Raw genomic sequence first — 21,650 nt, 5'->3', positions numbered from 1 at the left:
TATATAAAAGGAGACTATGCTGCATACCCTGTAAAAGCTTCCTCAGAGCCATGACCCTCGAGAAAATCCTACACGGTCTGCACTCAGCTCCAGCAGTTTCTTTTCCTTCTCTTTTCTTGCGTAAGGATCAACTATTAAGAGCGTTTTATCAACCAATTCTTTATGTATAATCCAAAACAACGAATCACCACAAATGACACGTACATGCCCAGGGAAAATAACAGACGTACATGAGTCACATACCACTAGCGGGAAAGCAGTCCAAGATAGCTTGGTCTCGTATATAAAGTATATACACAATGGCGCTGATATGAATGAATTCTATAGTATATGGGGAAGAGAACCTCAAAAGGAATATTTAGGGTAGTGTGAAAAAGAACTACGTTCATGAACTGATTGAAGATACCTTTTTCAGGTAAGTAAATACACGTTCACTATGGCACAAATTTGCAAAAACAATCCACAAAGGCAGAATTGAGAAAATTGAAACAAGTTTGGAAAACCATGATGACTTGGCACCTTTGATATCAAACAAAGAAATATATAACTGCTAAATTTAAGGTCAATGGAGCACCTTGCAAGATCTAAGATTCTAAGGTTCTGCTTGGCCTTAAGGAATATTTATCTCAAACATAAAATTCTCATCTCATCATTACAACTTTTTCAAATCCCCATACAAAATATAATAAACAATTTAACTTTTTCTTAACTTTTTCAAATCCCAATACAATAATAATATTAAAATATAATATTTTAATATTTAATCTTAAAACTCAAAATTCTCATCTGAAAATTCTCAGTGGCCAAGCAGAACCAAATCAGTGAGATAACCATTCTCCACTCAAATCCCAATAAATAGCAGACTTCGTGGTTATCAAATTTTTTAGAATTGACCCTGGTTCAAACTAGGAACAAGAAATCACAAGATTGTTAGAAGTCACAACTAAAAGATACTATTATTTAATATTAGATGCTGTGAACTAATTAGAAACTTTGTGATTACCAAATTTGTTAGCATTGACCCTGGTTCAAACTAGGATCAAGAAATCACAAGATTGTTAGAAGTCACAACTAAAAGATACTATTATTTAATATTAGATGCTGTGAACTAATAATATTAGTTCACAGTATCTACCTATAAAAAAAAATATGTATATTGAAGTAAAAGCCTCTTCACTTGTGAAAATCAACCTTGGACCTTTCGAACTTGAATGTGATGAGTCGATTCTACACGCCAGATTGGTTGTGCACCACTTTGGACAAGAGTAACATGCTCTCCCTCCTTCAACAGACCCTTATCCTGAAGCATAGAATTAAAATATTTTAGCTTGAGATGGTAATTCCAAGTATAAAAGGTAATATCTTTTTGAAAAATCTCTGACCACTAACAACTTCAGTGCTCTGGAGAAGGTATCCTCTGCGTCATCTGAAAACTGCATATATATGGGCATGACACCATGGTAAAGCGCCAGCCTCTGCTTAATCCTCTCTCTGCTATGCATGAAATCATGTCAGACAAGTTTTTCTCAATGATGACTGCAGACATTTCAAGCCGATAATGCAATAAAACTGTGCAGTTATAAGTATATAGATTTTGTGCAGGTTTTCTCTAAAAGGAACTCCAGAACTTTGCATCTCTGTTTATTTTCCCAACATGGATGCCACCATCATGCAGTTAAATAAATATGAAAAACCCCTTACCTCTTTCAACACAAAAATATTGATCTTGTATGCCCTAAAGTTTCATAAAACTTCATTGCTTCCAAATGGTTTCAAATTCTAGTTAGAAAGGGAGGGGTGGAAAGAGGAAGGAATGTGTTGGTTTCCAGTGAGAAAGCAAGCCCAGAATACCAAACGATCTCTGATTGTCATACAGCTATTTAAAAACTTGAAAAGAGAAAAGAAAAAGAAAAAAAATAAAAAAAAAGGCAGACATATCCAAGTGACGTCTTTTTTTCTTCTTCTATACTTCATGCTTCTTCTTTTTTTTTTTTTTTTTTTTTGGGGTGGGGGCGGGAATATTCAGATCCACCATCTGATTGAGTATGGATGAGCTGTGGTTTAATCAAACTACAATCATATTTGAATGAACCTTATAAATCTAAAGATGCATGTCAATCATTCCAAAGTAAAATATTGGTAGACATATTACCAAAGAAAAAAAAAATTTCCGGTCCAAATACCATGATTATTTACTAATATAAATTCTGTTGTGGGCTTCGCCTATACATTTGTTTCTAATAAAATTACTTCTTACTTATAAAAAATATATAAATTTTGTTGTCCAGGTTATAAATCAGAAAAGAAATCAAGACATGTGACTTGAAAGAATATTATACACAATACTGAAACTGAACTCACTCGTTTGTGAAGGCAAAGATTGTTGAGCATGGGCGATAGTGACTTAAAACTACGGCCATGGATCCCGTTCTTGTGAAAACAATGATTGGAGTATTGAGAGTGTTAGCCATAGTCGTGGCATGGAAGGCAAACATTTCGCCCATATTGCTCTGCAAAATAACGTCCACAACATCATCGGATATTGAATAAGAAGCTAAAGATGGATTTTGATAAACAGTTATTAAGCCACTGCAACATTGAACAGAAATCCTTTTTTCCAGTTATGTCGAACCAAACATGATAATTTCAAAGTACTTAAAAAAGGTAAAATGTGCTAATTCCCAAGTACTTAAAAAGGTAAGATGTGAACTCAAACCAACTTAAATAACATAAGAAACAGGCTGTGACATCTCATTGTAATGAATGCATACCTTATAAGCAGTCAGTTGATTTGCAGGAGTTGAGCTAATTGGTAGACTTGACTCGGTCCTCAAGGCCACAGTATGCATTACTTTGACAGCTTTTAAAGGATACCTTGAGACAGTGTTATTAATAAACAGTAATAAACAATATCAGATACAAAGATAAAATGTCGTTTAAAAGAAGAGGGAAACAACAAACTCAAACATGAAACAGTGCATGCCTGGAAAGAAAACGCCATTGATGTTGTTTGCAGGTGTGAATTGTAATTTGAACTGCTATTATTATATTGACCAAAACTAATTACGAGAGCAGCCAATTGTAAACCTGTAAACTTACTTTCCATGGGCAGTTTCTCCTGAAAGCATGATAGCATCAGCACCTTCTCGTACTGCAATTGCAATGTCAGATACCTCTGCCCTTGTTGGCGTAGGATGATTTATCATACTTTCCAGCATGTTTGTTGCTACGATCACTGGTTTCCGCATGCTATGACATCTCTGAATGATGTCCTCCTGTTACACAAACTTAGGATTCAGATCGATGGTGATTTAGAATACACATTAATCATACCTGCTGAACTTCAGAGTTAGGAAAAGATAAAGAGTTTTGCTACGGATCAGCCACTGTTCACGGCTGATCCGTAGCACACCTTAAATATTATTTTTTTAATCATGATCTTCCCCTACACCGAAATCTCTCTCTCTCTGTGCTGGCCTCCTGTTTCTCTTTACCTCTCCCATGACAGGATTGAAATCTAATCCAGCTGAAATTTACAAGTGATCAAAGTTGTTTTGGATGTTCCGTTTCTTCGAAAACAGTGATTCCCAAAACTTGTTTAGCTTCAATATTATCCCAGATCTTAGATCTTGAGCACCCATTAACGCACATCATCTCATCAACTCCATCATCTCCTTGTAAAAAAAAAAAAAAACTCCATCATCTCCTTATGCTTTATCTTACCCTTTCTATTTTTAGTTCTTTCCCAAGTGCCTGTTTGGGCCTGAAAACCTACTCTCACAACCCAAAAAAACCCTTGAACCAGAACTTTAATTAGAAAAAAGAAACTGCAGATTTCTAGACGAAGGATTTCGGTGCTCTGAGAATGGGAGACCTGATTTTTTTTTTACACCAAGTGGAGATGGCAGCCAAATATTGTAACTTGCCCAAGTCCTTATCAAAACGTTACTTTACCTTTGCTCTCAGTACTGTATCTATTGTTTGGTTGCTGAGAAAATGGGAAAAAGGGTGAAGAATTTTATTTTTCTGTGCTAAGACGGGAAAGATATTATGTTCTACAAGTTTAAATATTTAGGACTTGGGAGAACGAGGAATTCATCCTCTTAGCAATTAGATGGTTGAATCATTCTTGTTGGATTTTTCAAATTGTATACTCCGTAAGGCTATTGAAAAGGTTTTTAGATGATTTAAACTAAGCCTTTCATACGTCGTAAAAAAGAACAAAATCTACCAAACTTTGAATCCGTCTTCTCTATTAGCTTCCTCTGTTTTCTTAACAACAGAAGGATTCGATTATTTTACTGGTGGGGGAGACAGGGGCTAAGAGGGGGATGTTGACGACGGAACTCGGGAGGGAGATCGAAGAAGACGAAACGAAAGAATGAGGAGATTCGGGAGTGGGAGAGGTTGAGCGAGACGAGGGAGCGAGTGCTGTTGGTGGGGGGATGCCGACGACGGGGAGGGAGAAAGCCGGGGAGAGGAGAGCTCGAGAGGTTTTTTTGAACTCAAATCGAGCACAGTACTACTGAGGGAGGGAAAGGAAAGTGGGGTCAATTTGGTCATTACACAACTGACACGTAGGTGTGCCTCCGGCTGCTCCCAAACAGGGGCTGCTCCCAATATTTATTCAAAGATAAATATATAATCATATGAAAAAAAGAGGCAACAGATGTGTCAAGATAACATAAGTATGGTTAATCATGCAAGTATGATAAGATCAGGACTTCAACAAAGAAGACAGACCAAATTGTACGCTGCAACATATCCCATCCATCATAACTAAGCCCAAATAATTGATAATCCAATTTATATTGGAATTGGTATTTGGAGTCTAAATATCTGACTTTTTTTCTCCTTTTTCGGTTAAATGAACGAACTATGCCCAATGAAAGATGACATACACAGGCCAGGAGACCATGACTATCATAGTTCAGAAGTTGGGTCAGAACCTCGGGTGTGTAAAATGCTCTTGGGCTGAGAAAAGAATTTGAAATAAGATACAAACAAAAATGAATAGAAAAACCTGGCTATGAACATTTTCTTTGGGCATCAGAAATTTGAAAACCTTTAATCGGGTGCTACTCGGAAAATGGTTGTGGAGATACCATAAAGAATCAGATGCACTATGGAAGTTGGTAATTGAGAGCAAATATGGTAACATTTGGGGGGGATGGTGTACCAATGAGATGAGAGGGGCATATGGAGTGGGACTGTGGAAATATATAAGAGGAGGATGGGTGGTTTTCTCTCGCCATACAAATTTTCGTCTAGGAGATGGGACTAAGATTAAATTTTGACATGATATTTGGTGTGGAAATAGTGCCCTAAAGGACCAATTCCCGGCCCTCTTCAGGGTCGCAAGGGATAAGGAGGTTTCAATAGCGGATGTCATGGGGATGGTTGGGGAACAAATTCAGTGGAACATCAATTTCAGCCTGGCGGCACATGATTGGGAATTGGACAGTTTTGCAGCATTTTACAGCCTCTTGTACTCATCAAACGGAGCAACCAGCTTGCTGATTTACTATGGTGGAAGCCTACAAGTAAAGGTTTGTTCTCGGTTCGCTCGTTCTATAAATCTCTTTCGCAAGGGTCCCCCATTCAGTTCCCTTGGAAAAAGGTTTGGAGACATAAGGCGCCTCCCAAAGCAGCGTTCTTTGTGTGGACCGCGTCCTTGGGTAAGATTCTCACAACAAACAACTTGAGGAAAATGAGGGTGATCATCGTAGATTGGTGTTGCATGTGTAGGAAATGGGGGGAATCCGTAGACCATCTTTTACCACACTGTGAGGTAGCTCGAGGATTATGGAATGAGATATTGAGTAGACTAGATTTGGGCTGGGTAATGCCGGAGACGATGGTGGCGGTATTGGCTTGTTGGACAGATTTGAGAGGCTTTCAACAGATCAAGGCTATGTGGAAGATGATCCCCATTTGTATAATGTGGTGTGTATGGCAAGAGCGTAATGAATGGACCTTTGAGGACAGAGAGATCTATGGAGGAACTAAAAGCTTTCTTTTTTAGAACTCTTTGTACATTGGCCACTGCAGTTAATTTTAATGGCCAAAATTTCCATGATTTTCTTGTATCTATTGAGCCTACGAAGTAGGGCATTCATTGTACTGAACATGGCTTTGCCTATTCTTTTCATTAATATACTTTGATTTTACTTATCAAAAAAAAATAAAAACATTTTCTTTGACCCTTGGAAAGCACTGATAAACCTTCTATTTGGATCAAAGCTAGGTTCAGAAAAATATTCCATGCATTTTATGATTCCATAAGGAGCTTTTAGAAGCCCATAAACTATACTAGAACAAATTCATTTGTGAAACCCTGGAGCTAAACACCATCAGCACTTCAAATGAAACCCCAGCTGTGAGGGAGGGGGACGCCCATAGGGATGTCCTGACATCCCTCAAACTTATCAGCCACCTTCTACTTCTCCTTTCACAGTTTTGAGTAAAAAACTACCTGGCTAAAGTAAATCTCTTTGCTAAAATTTAGTGCACATGTATTAAATATGTTTTAAATAAAAATAAAAAGAGTAAATTTTTATTCTCTTATATAATTATTATAAACTAAAGTAAAAGTGCAAAACTGACAACAAATTTTGGATCAAGATGTATGGGGGTTCTTCCTTTAACTTGTTTAATTGGACATGCATATGATTGTTAAATCTATTCTTCCCAAACATTTTTAACTCACACCAAAAGAATAGATCATACACCAAAGCTATTTATGTCAAGCAACTTTGTCTCAAACTTGACATACATTGAGCAAAGATGTGATGCATATCGCTAACATCAATTCACCTGTAATAAAGGAACTTCCTCGATTGGCAGTTCCGCTCCAAGGTCTCCACGGGCAACCATTGCCTGCAAAGTCAAGAAAACTAGTTCAGAAGCATTAGGAAGGACGATATTGATTGAAGATCACAAAAAGATTGTTACTTTACAAACAGTGAGTACAAGCATGTTATTTTTCTTTTTTCTTTTTCTTTTTTTTTTTTTTTGCAGCCGCCCCGGGGGGGGGGGTGTTGGTGACCATAGAAATGATATTACTGTCAATGCTATTATAAAAAATTTTGGCCATAAATTCTGTGAGAATTTTGTTTTAAAATAATCATCTGAAATTAATTCTTTGAGAATATTAAGCAGGCAATGAACTTAATTCAAAACTTCCACAGCAGTATAATCTGAGATTAGGGATCACCTGTGAAACACTTCTTAACTTTTAACAAGCGAACCACACCCTTCAGCTCACTTTTCCTCATAAATTTAGCTCTTAATGAAAATAATTACACTCTAGAATATTCATTTCCTACCCAGAAAAAAATTATTCCACAAAACAGAAAAAGAAATTGAAGAGAGTAAGCACAAGAGATGAGTGAGTCAATTTCACTTCCCATAACAGTACCAACTGCAGAAACAGATTGGGTCATGAGACCAATATCACTGTTACAGTTCATCTTGATCCGCTGAACTCCACAACCTATTATAATCTTTTTTGATAGGTAAAAACCTATAATAATCTGCTTAGTACTTAATAGATGGCTGGCACTCCCAACCCCGCCCCCACCTATTTCACCCATGAAAAGAAGGAATCTATAATACGTGGGTTCTCCCAATAACTAATAAGTGTATCATGCCGGAATCTAACTAGGGTTAGCGACGGCACTTACGGTTTAATAACTGTCTTTGTAGCTCCAGATTGTTCCAGGTTATGCCCCTACCTATAATCTGGAATTGCCAAGAAAGATGTACAGTCTAATGAGGCTACACTTAGCCTCTTCATTCTACCCTTAAGCCTTCTCCTATACATCCACCACAGAAATGGCGATGACATTCTCCAAAACATCTCGAGCACAGCTTTCATGGAGTTAATTTGGTGGCTAACATCTGACTTGTTTTTCTTTGTTCTCATCTATTTTGATAATTTAACCCATATCAATTTACTGTAGGAGAAATTTCAAAATCTTATAAAAATAAATTATTTCTGTTTCATCAAATTTCTGATTTGAATAGCAACAGTGAGAGCTTTCTCAATGAATTTGAGAACCAATAAGCCTTTAGCAAGCTACAGAATACAAAAATCTATTAGCCCAATTGCGAGTCCACCTACAAGAGAACTCTAATTCCTAGAGCTCTTTGAATATTCTCAAGCTAAGCAAAGGAATTTTCTCTTTCCGTGGCCTTTGTATACTTAAGGCAATACTCATTTCCTTGCCTAATCAGAGGTTTTTTTCCTAAAAGAAAATCTATGCCTAATTGATATATATAAATATATTTATTTTAAAATATATCGCTTCCAAAGCATATCCAGACAAAAAATAAACATAGCAATGAGGTAACAAGGGTAGGCACAAAATAGATCAGTAAATTTTCCCCCCTCATTAATTTCGGATGTCAAACATATCTGGTAAATCAAACACAAATAATCAGGAAACTTATAACTAACCCCATCGGATGCTGAAAGTATTGAATGAAGATTTGGTATGGAGTCTGCACTTTCAATTTTGACAACCACATGAATATCGGCATTGCAACCTACAGAAGGTTTTGCAATACTTCCAATTAAAAAGAATAAATAAGAGTAAAAAAACCCCCATAAACAATTAAAGATTAAAAATTAAAACAAGAATTACCTTTTAGGTAATCTTTCAACTCATTGACCACTCTAGCATCCTTCACAAATGAGACGGCATAGAAATCAACTTGGTTGTCCACCCCAAATTTGATATCTTCCCAGTCTTTATCTGAGGACATGAGACATAAAGCAGATCAAAATGGTGACTGTAAATACAGATAAAGGATTAACGCCCCAAATCAAGATAGAACAACCTTGTATATGAGTGATTGAAGAAACATTTTTTTAAATCAGGGTTCACCTGTTATGGAAGGTAGATTTGCACTTTTTCCACGCACATTTAGATGACGCCTTGATTTGAGTTCTCCACCATCAACTACCATGCATTTAACTTGATCTTCCGTCTTTGACTTAACAGCTAAAGACATCATTCCACCTAGCACATGGACAAAAACAAATCTCACCAGGTCTCATAGACAAGAATAAAACTCATCAGGTCTCATGGACAAAAAGATAATTCATCAGGTCTAATGAACAGATCATCAAACTTAAAGCTTACATATATAAAGTTTGAACACAAGTGAATATTAATTTCAGTGGGAAGATTTATGTCATAACAAATGACAAGAAAATTTTCAATTAATGGTAACACAATCACAGAGTATGAGATGCAACATATTTTTGAGATTGGCTCAAATCCATAAAAAAAAAAAAAATATATATATATATATATATATATATATGAAATAAAGACTTGCAACATAAAAATGAGGCAAGAGTAGCCATCTGCCAAACCAGTGAAGGACAAAATGTCATCTATTCTGGGAAAAAATGGTTTTTTCTTTTAAGTAAGAAGATATTTTATTTATTCTGGGAAAAATATTTTAAAGACACTTAAAAGGAAAAGCCTGTATACAATTAATAGGTCTTGCCCATATCTACAAAGTAAAAGGTCTCACATGTAACTCAACTCCATGAATTCTACTTTAAAAAATTGAGTTTAACTTGAAGCCAGCAAAATATAAATATGGGTCAAGATTTCTAATCCACATAAAATATTGGCCAAAACATTAAATTGACTAAAACATTGGACAAAGTGGATATAATCTACAAGCAGTCTGAATTCTTAACCATCCCATCAGAAAAATTAATAGTTTAGTGAGTTCAAATACATGAAACATCTTTTGTCCTATATCCAGTAAAACTCTGATGAGTGGAGGGCTATTTTCCATATCTAATAATTTAAACCATATATGCATAACAACCTCTCTATCAGTTCGGACAACAACTTGACATTCCATTAATTCTTGCACCAACTTAACTTCCATGACACGCATCCATACTTACCATCAACCAGCAGTATGTCTCCAACCTCTACATCACTCACAAAGTCATCATAATTTACACTGACGGTGTCATCTGTGCTGACTCCTCTTTTGATAGTGAAGTTAAATTCTTGTCCCTCCTTAAGCATAATTGGTTGAGGTACATCTCCACTTCTAACCTCAGGACCCTGCATATAAAAAATGATGCATCAAAAAATTCCATTTATGTTTATCCTAAGGACACAAAAAAAAAAAAAAAAGGAAAAAATCAGTATGCATATGTAGATACAAGAAATCGAAAATTTGAAAAAGATGTCAAAATTAAAAAAATTGACTGGATGCGGGATATGTAGATACAAGAAATTGTAAGAAAGGATATTTGCTATGAAATCAAAATTATGCATAATCTATTAATTCTACTTCAGAATGACAATATAAATTAACACATCATATAAACGTTGAGTTATAGAGGCACAATATTTTGACATTCACCATAAGCTTCAATAACACTCCTGACCACCAAGGGTGGCGGCTCAATGATCCTTGGGTTACTCCCAAGTGGTATGACATGTAATATGTCTTGGGTTCAAATCCGAATATGGATTCACCTTAGACTATTAGTATCATCCGCCTAAGGATTCATGAATTCCCTAGGGGGCTGTGGTCTAAGTTATAGCTCAAACCCAACTTGAGAGCGCCTACGGCTTGGAGAATTCTAGGCTCCTCCAATCCAGTTCCTAGCGGGTAGGGTGTTACTATGGTCACCCCAGGTAGGAAAGCCACCTCCGGTTGCACCCTCTTACCTTTTTAATTCAGCAAAAAAAAAAGTAGCAATCTCTAAGCCAAGAAGTACAATTCAAAAAACTAAAAATGTATTCTTTAAAAAGAAAAATAAATTCAAGTTCTGTGTCCAAACAATAATTTCTCCACCATAAATAAAGGAGGAGATACTTTGAAAAGAAAAGGAATAAAAAAACTTATGATTTAATGACATTTTTTATTCATATATTCTCTCAACACTGATCCTCTGTGAATATAATCTAGTTTAAAAAAAAATTGCATCAATAGATTAATTTCCTACATGAAACTGTTTGGTAAAGAATTAATATATTTTATAAGTAAAGTGGCTAACAGACCTTTGTGTCCAGCATTATGGCTATAACCTTGTCTTCAAATTGAGCATTGTATTCTTTTACCAGGTCAATGGTCTTCTGGTGTGATGCATGATCTCCATGTGACATATTTAAACGTGCCACATTCATTCCAGTTTCTGCCAGTTTCCATATCATTTCTCGTGTGCTCGTGGAAGGACCAATTGTACATACTATCTTAGTTTTTCTCGGAAAATTTGAGGTTAACCCTTCCTGCCCAAGGATGCTATCACTCGACTGATGCTCAAGCTGAGAGCTCAGCTTTCCCTGCAGAAAAAAAAAAAAATGAAAGAAAATGAAGAATGAGCACGAGAAGGTTATAGAATTACATGATTCCATATTCAGTTAATTGCACAAGAAAGAAAAACACATGGATTGAGAAACAATTTTAAGCTTCCATCAAGACCAAAAGGTTAGTTCTATAACTCCTAGTGTAAAATCAAACAGAGTTTGTCTGAGTCTAATGCTCATCTCCAGCCCACCATTAGACCACTAGGCTGCACCAACCTAGTATTCCCTCATAATATTCTTTTTGTAAGTAATCCCTAATAATGTTCTTCAAAAGGCAAACCCAAAAAGACCCAAAAACTTCATGAGAACACCAACCACCTCCCAAGTTCTCATACGTGATAACAGCTAATACCCACCAGTAACTCTCTCATAAGCATAATGTCTTAACCACTTCTTCAATAAGAACACAATTAAAAAGATCAAATTCCACACCCACAAACCATCCTCAGCTAACAGGAGAAAAAATCTTGTGCCACTTCAAAATATAAAAGCTAGGCTTTGCACCTATACATTCCTCTCCACACAAAAAATTAAAAAAAAAAAAAAATGTAATTTCTCTAAACAATTGGCCATTCTTACATAAGAGAAAAGAGAGACCTATAATAGCCAGGCAAATTAAACAGCTTTCAATGAAAATGCATCACAAAAAAAAACGTTCAAAGTGTAGACAGCTTGTTGTGGATTCATGAAAGAAATTTCAGCTTCTCAGTTCACTCCTTTTATAATGCTTTAAACTGCCAAGGTGTATGTGATTACCCCTGGAGAAGTATTTGGAAAGTTAAAGTGCCTAATAAGGTAGCATTCTTCTGTTGGATGGTGTCTCATGATAAAATTCTGACCACTGAAAATCTAAGAAAGTGTGGTCTTTGTATTGTTGATTGGTGTTCTACGTGCAAGAAAGATAGCGAATCAGTTAATCACTTGTTCCTCCATTGTGAGGTGTCTAAAAGTTTGTGGAATGCCATTTTTGGAAGGATGGGTATTTCTTGGGTGATGCCAAAGTATGTGGTGAATTTACTAGCTTGTTGGAGGTATGCTGGGTGCTGGGCGGAGTCAACCTTTTGCAGCCATTTGAAAAATGATTCCTTCATGCTTGATGTTGTGTCTATGGCTAGAAAGGAACGGGAGATGTTTTGAAGACAAAGAGCAATCATTGGACGAAATTAAGGAATTTTTCTTTAAAACTCTATCTCTTTGGGCTAAGGCTAATGTAATGAATGGTGATGATGTGTTGGAGTTTTTCTAGTTTTTCCTATCTTTTTAGTTGCTATTTGTAGATATTTCCTCTTGTATACTTCATGTGTACCTGGGATATGCCTATTTATGGTAATAAAACTCTAATTAATTATAAAAAATTAAAAAAAAAAAAAAGTTCAAAACTTTTTCTAGAATTACTTGTGAACATGTCTGTAAGGGTAGAGTACGTTGTTCATTAAAGCTATATCAATAAATTCACCCTCCATATTTTTACCAAAAAGTGAAAAGAAAATAAAGGAAAATTCTAAATCTAATGTCATTAGGATCGCCTAAATGAGCCAGAAGAGTTTTATTGGGATTTTCTCAAAAGGTAAGGCCTTTATAATTTCAGGTTCCATATGGTAAAATCTCTATTATTATTTGAGTATGTGTGTTTCCTAGGTGTATTAATCAAGAGGCTCGTGTTCTAGCAAAAGAGGCTATTCACTATGATGTAGTAAATCTGGTTCGTGTTCCATATAGTATCGAACACATTGTAATGTCCTTTGCTCAGTTTAAAAGTCTACTATGTTTTCCCTTAAAAAAAAAAACCATACATAGGTGTTGGTCTTGTATTAGTCTCATGTAATTGGGCTATGCCCATTTTTCTTATCAATAAAATCCTTGTAATTGGGCTTCGCTAGCTCGCCTATATAAAAAATAAGAAAGGAGTAGTGCTACGTGTACTTACAAAAAAACTTACAAGGACTCATTTTATCAGTCCTGTTTAGATTCAAATTTTGAATTTTAAGTTTTATAATTTTCAGCCCCAACAGCTGACAAGTGAAGAAGTAAATTTTTTATAAATTTTTCTTAGGTACAACTAGCATTTTTCATAATAAAGCCACACGATTCGAAATGCTTTATTTACCACAGTTCCACAGTAAGAGAACAGAGCAAAACAGTTCTATAGAGTAACCATATGCCGCTTTTTTTAGTTCCCCAATTACCAGAAACAGAAAACAAAAGACCCAAAATTCAAACCTTCCATTCTTCCCCTTTTTCCACACCTTCCCAAGAACAAAACAGAAAACACCAGTAAAAATCAATGACACTTCCAACTTAAAAATAATAATAATAATAAATAAATAAATAAATCCAGGTAGAAGACAGAGAGAGAGAAACCTACAACACCCGGAGGACCATTTAGGGAAGTGAGCCGTCCAAGCTGGCTTGGTTCCGTGATCGCCATCGATCTGACGGCAAATATTTGCTTCTGAACGCATTTCCTTCTGAGTAGTTTCGACTGGAAGACAAAGTCGCTAAAGTGCTTGGTAGCCGCGAGGCGGTCAGAGGCCCTGGAGGAGTCGAGATTCGTCAGGGACGTTCTCGAATGAAGATTAATGGTCGCCATCGGAGAGAGCGTAAGAGAAAGCGAGCGAGAGAGACAGATATACCAGAAGGTGGCGGAGACTTCTAAACTGGCGTAGAGAAATTGTGTTTGTATGCGCGCGCGCGCGTGTGGCCGCTCGCATTCGTGCGAGAGAGAGAGAGAGAGAGAGAGAGGAGAATGCAAGGACGAGAGACAATCTCGTTAGAACGGTTGGATTTCATGCCCTTCGTCGGTTTGCTGGCTCTCATTCTGAACAATAATTACTTACAATATCTACATCGAAAAATCTTCACTTAAAAACAATATTCAAAATAGAAAATAAATTTTATATAGAAATTTCTACAAACTGAGTTCATCAATTTTAAATTATTAAATTATTAAATTATTAAATTTAATACATTTATGGGTAGTGATAGATTTACTACCTTGTCACTATCTATTTACTGCTTATAAAGGACTTGAAATTTTTTATTTTCTTATTATTTTCTTTTAAGTATTTTTTTAACATCCTTAATCACTAAAAAAAAATTAAAAAAATATATAATTTTATTAATAATCACTTCCTAAATTATTAAGTAAAACAAAAAATTAAAAAAAAAACCAAATAAAAAAAAGTAATAAATAAATAATAAGAGGGTTGTAATTCTATCATTTTCCTGCATTTATATATTTTCTGAGAAACTACTAAGTTTACGTTGCATGCAATATAGTACCTATAATTATTGCTAAAATATCCAGAAAAGATTATTGCATGCAATATTAATTTTAATTATTATTAAAAGGGAAATATTTTAGCCACATAAATATTATACAAAACTAAACTCACAAATTGATATCATTTGATGTTACATATCAGATTATAAAATTACTTTTATATAATCTCTTTATAATTATAATAATTCTCTTATTAAAACGAATCTTTCCACTCTCCTATCTGAATTATATGGTTGGAGTTATCCCATTGACGGGGCACCAATACCGGTGCCACGTAATTTGTTAAAAAAAGGTAAAAAAAAAATATATTCAAAATGAAATAGAGTAAAAAAACACATAAAAATAAAGACTTGAAAGAAATTAAAAATTCCTATATTCCTTTTATATTTGTATTTTTAATTTCTTTAAAAGGAATAATTAGTCGAAATTCTCAATAAACAAGTCTCACATAATCACACTACGTGGAATAAAAAAATAAATAAATAAAAACTTTTAATTTTTTTAGTAAAACTCACATTTTTACAAAATGAAGTTGTTTATTTTGAATATATATCTAACATTATTATATTTTTTAATAAATTACATAAGACCACGGTGGTGACACATCGATGAGGCAACTCCAAAGATATACTTCAAGAGACATTGTAGCATTGCTTTATTAAAAATTTAAATAATACGCATAAGAGTCAGACTTTCAGATTCAACAACAATTATGGGTTGTGATTCGAATTTTATTGCATTTAAGCAGCCGTGTGTTTTGATTCACCCATGAAGTATTAAAAAATGAATAATCAGTCAACCTCAGCCTATGTTTCCTTTAGATCCCGCCACGTACATTGGCATGTCATCCAACGGCCTATAGACACCCCTCTCAGACCAATTAACCAGAACCTCGTCCTACAACCCCCACCGGCAAAGTGACACGTGGATAATACAGCACGTGGGCATGTTCTCTGTTTCCTTGGAACATATCGCTTCCCGTCGGCATGTTGAATATTCTCCGGTTTTCATCCGATATTTTCGAAACTTCCAAATAGAATTATTAAAACTTTTAAGAAAAAATAAATAGTTCCTGAAATGAAGTAAAAAAGGGAGGAAGAAAAAAAAAAGTACAAAAAGAAATATGACTCTCTTTAATTTATTCTTAATGTATAGCATATATTTATAGTTATAAAATATATAAACATTACATAATTTTTAAAAATATATATATATAATTTATATAAAAAAAATTAATTTTTAATATTAAATTTTACTTTTTTTAAAATAATTATATAGTATTTATACATTTCACGATTATACGAAAAATTACTAAAACTCGTTTTCTAAATCAAAAATGAGTTCGGGACTATGTAATATAGTCTAATTATCTATCTATTGATTTATTTTATTCTCGAGTCAGTGTGTATAGTATATCTAATAAAATACTTATATAATATAATTTGATTTGAAAGATAAATTTTAATATTATTATTTTATGATCAAATAAAATCGTATAAATCAAATCTTATCATTTTTTATATAGATAATTTATTCTATTTCTCTACATACCGGCTTAAAAATATAATAACTCCTATATATTTTACCTTATTTTTCTTTATATTATGGTCATGTTTTGCTTGTGCACAACAAATTAGTTTGGTGCTGAATGGACTAATCCTTATCCAATACATGTTATCATTATCACAATGGCGTTATTTCATATAATAAACATAAAGGTTTAATCGAATTCGTATATAATATTAGAGTACACGTCAGGTAACAATCTTGAGTCATGGATAAGATGACTTATAACTTGCATCGTCTTGACATCGCTTAAGAATAATTGAGTATTAATGTGATTTAGCATTCTAGAATAAAATCATTTATATCAAATGAATGTGTAATAAAACAATGCTCTTCTTATTTTAAATTAACCACATAATAATTATATTTTATCTTAAAATAATTATATTATCAATTCGATATGTAATGCATACAATTTACATCACTTAAATTGTAAGATTTAATTTGTAAGATTTAAAATTTAAAATTTATCTTTCGAATCAAATTATGCACATAAATAATGTGTGATGTTGAGATTTTAGAACAACAATACTCTATAATTATTAAGAGTGCTACTAGTCAATCCCATGATTTTACCTCCTCAAATTTACCATTAGTTCAAATTACACCTTTTTTTTATTTTTTTTTTCTTCCAAACATCTTTTAAAAATAAAAAAATACACAATTTTACTATTAATCACTTCATTAACTATTAAGGAAAAATAAAAAATAAAATAAAATATCCAAATAGTAACTTTGAAAGAGCAAACTCACGGAACTAAATCTCATTTGTTTACTCAAACTTAAATTATCTCATCATTACAACTTTTTCAAATTTTCATATAAAATAAAATAAATAATTTAATTTTTTCAAATTTTAAAATAAAATTAATATTAAAAAATTATATTATAACAATATTTTATTCAACTTTCAACAAAACATTTTATCTCATCTCATATGAAATATATAACTAACGATGTAAAACAATAAACTTGGACACGTGGGACTAACTGACATTTGTTTGGTAAAAATAAATAACGACAATGCTTATAATGACTATAATGTGTGCACCCTAATGTCTAAATATGCCCCCTAATGTAATTACATTTTGTTGAATCCAAGATTTCAAGTTTTATGTAATTATATATTTACACATAGATTTTGATGATAACAAATGAATTCAAAAAATAAAGAAGTCTCAAACTCAAGTTGTCTACACAATGGAGTCAAGTACATCAAGAAAACAAGCATGAGCAAGAATGGAATAAGTTCACATTAAAATTATAGAGTAATGTTGTAAATCTCTTCAAAATTCGAAATTAGGATTAATGCTCAAAATTAATATTTTATCATAAAGCATTAAAATACATTTTCCACATGTGCATGAATATTTTTGAAAATTAAATTTGAAAATTTTGAAAGATGATTGATTGTCATTTTTTGCATGTGCATGCCTTGATTAAAGGGTTGAACTTTGAAAATATTAAAGATGATTGATTGTCATCTTTCACATGTGCATGTTTTATTTGAATATTTTCAAAAGTGATTGATGTTTTTTTAGACTTATACAAAAAATAAAAGATTAGGTTTGAATTTTTTGAAAAGGAAAGTGTGCTCCTTTTGTCATATGCAAAAAGTAAAAGATTAGGTTTGAATTTTTTGAAAAGGAAAGTATGCTCATTTTGTCATATGCCAAAAGTAAAAGATTAGGTTTGATTTTTTTTTGAAAAAGTGAATGATGTTGTCTTTGACAATTGAAAAAGAATAACCTTTTATTTGAATTTTTTGAAAAAATGAATAATGTTGTATTTGACATGTGAATCTTTTTAAATTTGAATATGAAGTCTCATATGCCTATAAATAGATCATTTGAGAGTTTCACATTCACAACACCAAGAGCATACAACATTCATTCAAAGCTTTCATTCACTCTTCTCTAAGCATTGAGCCTTAATCCTTGTTCATTTTGAGAGATATAGTTTGCTCTGTATTGTTCTTATTTCACTCATTGATGAGTGTTTTCTGATAACCTACCCACTATCAGCTCTTGTATCAGAAAAAGGGTGTGTATAACTCTTGTGTGTGTAGAAAGTATTCTACACGGGGAATAGTTGAATCACCACATGTAAAGTGATTGTAAGTGTAGAGAGTGTTCTACACGGATCCTTTGTAGCGATGTTATTCAAAGGTGTAATAGGTTTCTGTCTCCACCTGAAGGAGGTTGAATAGTGAATTTGGGAATCCTCAAGGGGTAGCTTAAGGCGAGGACGTAGGCAGTGGGGCCGAATCTCGTTAACATACGGAGTTTGCTTCTCTCTTACCCTTACTCTTTATATTTATTGTTATTTCATATTTTGTTTATATTTTATATTATATATTTGATTTATAATTGTTATTTTTTTTAATACAACTCAATTTACCCCCCCTCTTGTGTTAGTCATCTGGGCAACACACTTCTTTTATGTTTTTTTTAAGCATTTTTTTAAAATATTTTTTAAACATTTGTAATTATTAAAAAAATTATTTTTATTACCGTCATTTTTATATATTCTATTAATATAATTTATTAAAGTAATTATTTTATATTTAAATAATGTGATCAATTAAATAGAATGTATAACAAGCACGCAAAAGTCATTCCATATAAAATTTTTGTTTGATAAATAACAGTCTTTAATTGCTTGGCGCACAAGTACTCTCAAAGCTTGAGGATATGAAGCTCTCCCTCAAGTTTCAAGACCACCGCCGCCGCCGCCGCCGCCAAAAGCATATCCTCCTTAAAGCCAAAATACCTATATCCATATTTAACCAACCCTTCATCTCCACTACCACCACCACCAGCGACTTCCTCTCAGACCTCACCTTCTCCCTCTCCACCGACTTCTGCTCTGGCCTTGTCTCAAGTTTTTCTACTCTCCCACTATCGCCTCCACAGCATCCCCTCATTTCTCTCTCTCCTGAAGTCTGGAATTGGCCTATTTGGTTCTCCACACAAATCTCCCCCCATCTTCTTTGCACATCTCTCCCTCCCCCCAACGAACACTCCTATCACTATTTTCTCCCTCCTCCTAAATCCTCAATTCGATCGATTTGCCCTGAAAAAATCAACCTTCTCAAACCTCGGTTCCAATCAGATTATTAGGACTTTTTCCAATGTTGAAGATAATGTGATTAATGGCTCTTATTCCAATGCTAGGATCAATATGGGTCCTGGATCACATTCATTTGGAAGTTGGGATGGGTCATCTATTTGGCAAGAGCTGAAATTGGAGAATTGTGGTGACAAAGATGGAGTTATAAAATCTAATTCTATTGAGAATGGTGGGGCTTATTCAAATGGAGGATATGAGTTTGCGCCGGAGAGGCACTTGGCTTGGAATAATAGTGGGAAAGAAGGGTTTTTGTCTGGATTTGCTGCTATGAAAAATACGATATTTCCAGTGACCAAAAGGTTCGTGGTAAATTTATGGTGGGGAGTGAATTTTCCAGTCAATGCGAGAAAGAGAATGTCATATTTGACGATGAATAAGATTTGTATTGAGAGGATTGAGCAGGTGAAGTATGCGGAGATAAACAGTGGCGAGAGTAACGTGGGTGATTTGAAACTGTTGAAGGGATTGTGTTCTTGGACAATAAGGCATTTGGAGAAGCAAAATAGAGAGATCAAGCAGAGTTTGGAGGAGATGAGAGCTAGGATTTCAATGAAAAAATATCGTTAGGAGAGTGATGGCCTTGGGAAGAAGGTTTCACTGCGTACCAGTGAAAGTTATAGCAAGTTTGAGAAGTGGAAATGCAAGAACAGTGGCGAACAAGACAATGGGTGAAGAGAGTCAAAGGATAGTTGAGTGACTTTGGGCAGCGCAAGAGCATGAAGATTGACGAAGAAGGGAATGAGCAAAGAGAAACCAAATAGTCTATGAATTGGGCTAGCAATTTGGAATCTAAATTGTAGAGACTAGAGAGCTATCAAGGCGGCTTCCTCGTGACAAGGTTTGAGATTTGCAATCCACATTTTGGTTTGCTTTGTTTTGTTTGGAGCAAAACATCTACATGCAATTATGAAATGCGTAATTGCTGTGCAGTAGTTTTGAAAAAGAATAAAGACCATTATTTATAGGATATCATGCTTGCACAACAAGGCTTGCACTAGTTTCCTTATGGTCCCTATTTTCATTTATTTGACAACTAAACATCAATGTAGGTCCAAGCCACATATGAGCTTATATTTCAAAAATATTAGATATAATTGGAATTTTGTTAGAACAATTATAAAAAAATAAGGACTCTTTTCCAAAATATATAAGATTCTATACATTATTTATTTTTATCATTCAGAATATGACATGTTATGACAGATCGAATAAAAATATATTTTAATTTGGATCATGATACACTTATTTTTCTTTTCTTGAAGGCATACTTGAGATTATTTCTTTGCAAAGTAAAATTAAAATTAAAAAACAATAAATAACAAGTTTATACGATTCCAAATTCTGTAAAAACTCGAATCATCTTTTAAATGAATCATATTCAACTCGAGTTTATATCCCATTCAAATATGAAGACAATAGATTTTGATTATTTGTCATCTTCGAAGTACATGGGCCGCAAGCGAGCCTAGTTACTACAAACTTAATTTCAAGTCCCATAGGCCCAAATCCCAAACTGAACTATTTCATCGATTGATTTGGATTCACAAAAGATGAAATCATGTTCAATTTTTTAGACATAACACGTAAATGGTAGAAAAATGATTTATATAAATTTTATTCAAGTCTTTAAAAAGGGTGGATTTTACATTTAAAAAGTGTAAAAAAAATTCTTATTTATTAGTGAAATTTGTTTTTTTACAAAAAATTTACATAAGATTTATCTATTTAGAATTTGTATATAACATTACTTTCTGTATAATTCTGTTAAGGAGTTGTTTGGATTGAAAAATTTTCTTTTTTAATCTTATCTTATCATTATTATTTTTCATAATTTCTACACAAAATATAATAAAAATTTCAATTTTTTTCAAATCTCAAAATAACAATAATATTAAAAAAAATATTTTATTTAATTTTCATCTAAATTATCCCATCTCATCTCACTATCTAAATAACCTAAGGTAAAAGAAGTCAGATTCATGACTTTGACTTCCAGATGAATACAATTAGTAAGGACAGGTTTGGGAGTAGATATGAGAATTTTAAATTTGAGATGAAAGTTTAAAATATTATTTTTTAGTATTATTATTATTTTTAGGATTTGAAAAAGTTGAATTAGGATTTAAAAAAGTTGAATTATTTATTATATTTTATCTATAAATTTAAAAATATTATAATAATGAGATGAGAATTTTAAGATTAAGATGGAGATTTTCCGTTTAGCAAGCCTGCCCTACTTTTATATATTTTTCCCCTTAAAAGACAGTTTGAGAAAGAGAAAAAGCTCTAGGCTTTGGAGTTTTGAGTTTAAG

General features: G+C 33.5%; 1 protein-coding gene across 4 annotated transcripts; it reads right to left on the bottom strand.

Moving 5' to 3' along the window:
* Nucleotides 1-927: 927 nt before the first annotated feature.
* LOC122289831 (pyruvate kinase isozyme G, chloroplastic) lies at nt 928-14,083 on the bottom strand. Of its 4 annotated transcripts, none has more exons than XM_043097158.1 (12): nt 13,723-14,083; nt 11,052-11,333; nt 9,938-10,103; nt 8,892-9,026; nt 8,649-8,759; nt 8,462-8,550; nt 6,817-6,879; nt 3,100-3,275; nt 2,772-2,874; nt 2,362-2,510; nt 1,390-1,494; nt 928-1,300 (listed from the first exon to the last, which is right to left on the bottom strand). In XM_043097158.1, the coding sequence occupies exons 1-12, from the start codon at nt 13,945-13,947 to the stop codon at nt 1,285-1,287; spliced, it is 1,620 nt and encodes a 539-aa protein (XP_042953092.1). In that variant the 5' UTR covers nt 13,948-14,083; the 3' UTR covers nt 928-1,284. The 4 variants fall into 4 exon arrangements, with proteins under 4 accessions (XP_042953092.1, XP_042953090.1, XP_042953093.1 ...); XM_043097156.1 differs by having other exon boundaries at nt 1,383-1,494; nt 13,723-14,081; XM_043097159.1 differs by having other exon boundaries at nt 1,390-1,491; nt 13,723-14,080.
* Nucleotides 14,084-21,650: the final 7,567 nt, after the last annotated feature.

The sequence above is a fragment of the Carya illinoinensis genome, chromosome 12, assembly GCF_018687715.1.
Source record: "Carya illinoinensis cultivar Pawnee chromosome 12, C.illinoinensisPawnee_v1, whole genome shotgun sequence".
NCBI lineage: Eukaryota > Viridiplantae > Streptophyta > Magnoliopsida > Fagales > Juglandaceae > Carya > Carya illinoinensis.
This window is presented reverse-complemented; position numbering and strand designations above follow the sequence as displayed.

What these genes read in the sequence shown, in the direction of transcription:
- LOC122289831 (XM_043097156.1), bottom strand. Translation starts at nt 13,947, where the DNA reads ATGGCGACCATTAATCTTCATTCGAGAACGTCCCTGACGAATCTCGAC. An exon ending in GGAGAAACTGCCCATGGAAA is followed by an intron (nt 2,875 to 3,099) that starts GTAAGTTTACAG and finishes CACTGTCTCAAG; the next exon opens with GTATCCTTTAAAAGCTGTCA. An exon ending in ATCTTTGCCTTCACAAACGA is followed by an intron (nt 1,495 to 2,361) that starts GTGAGTTCAGTT and finishes TTTCATGCATAG; the next exon opens with CAGAGAGAGGATTAAGCAGA.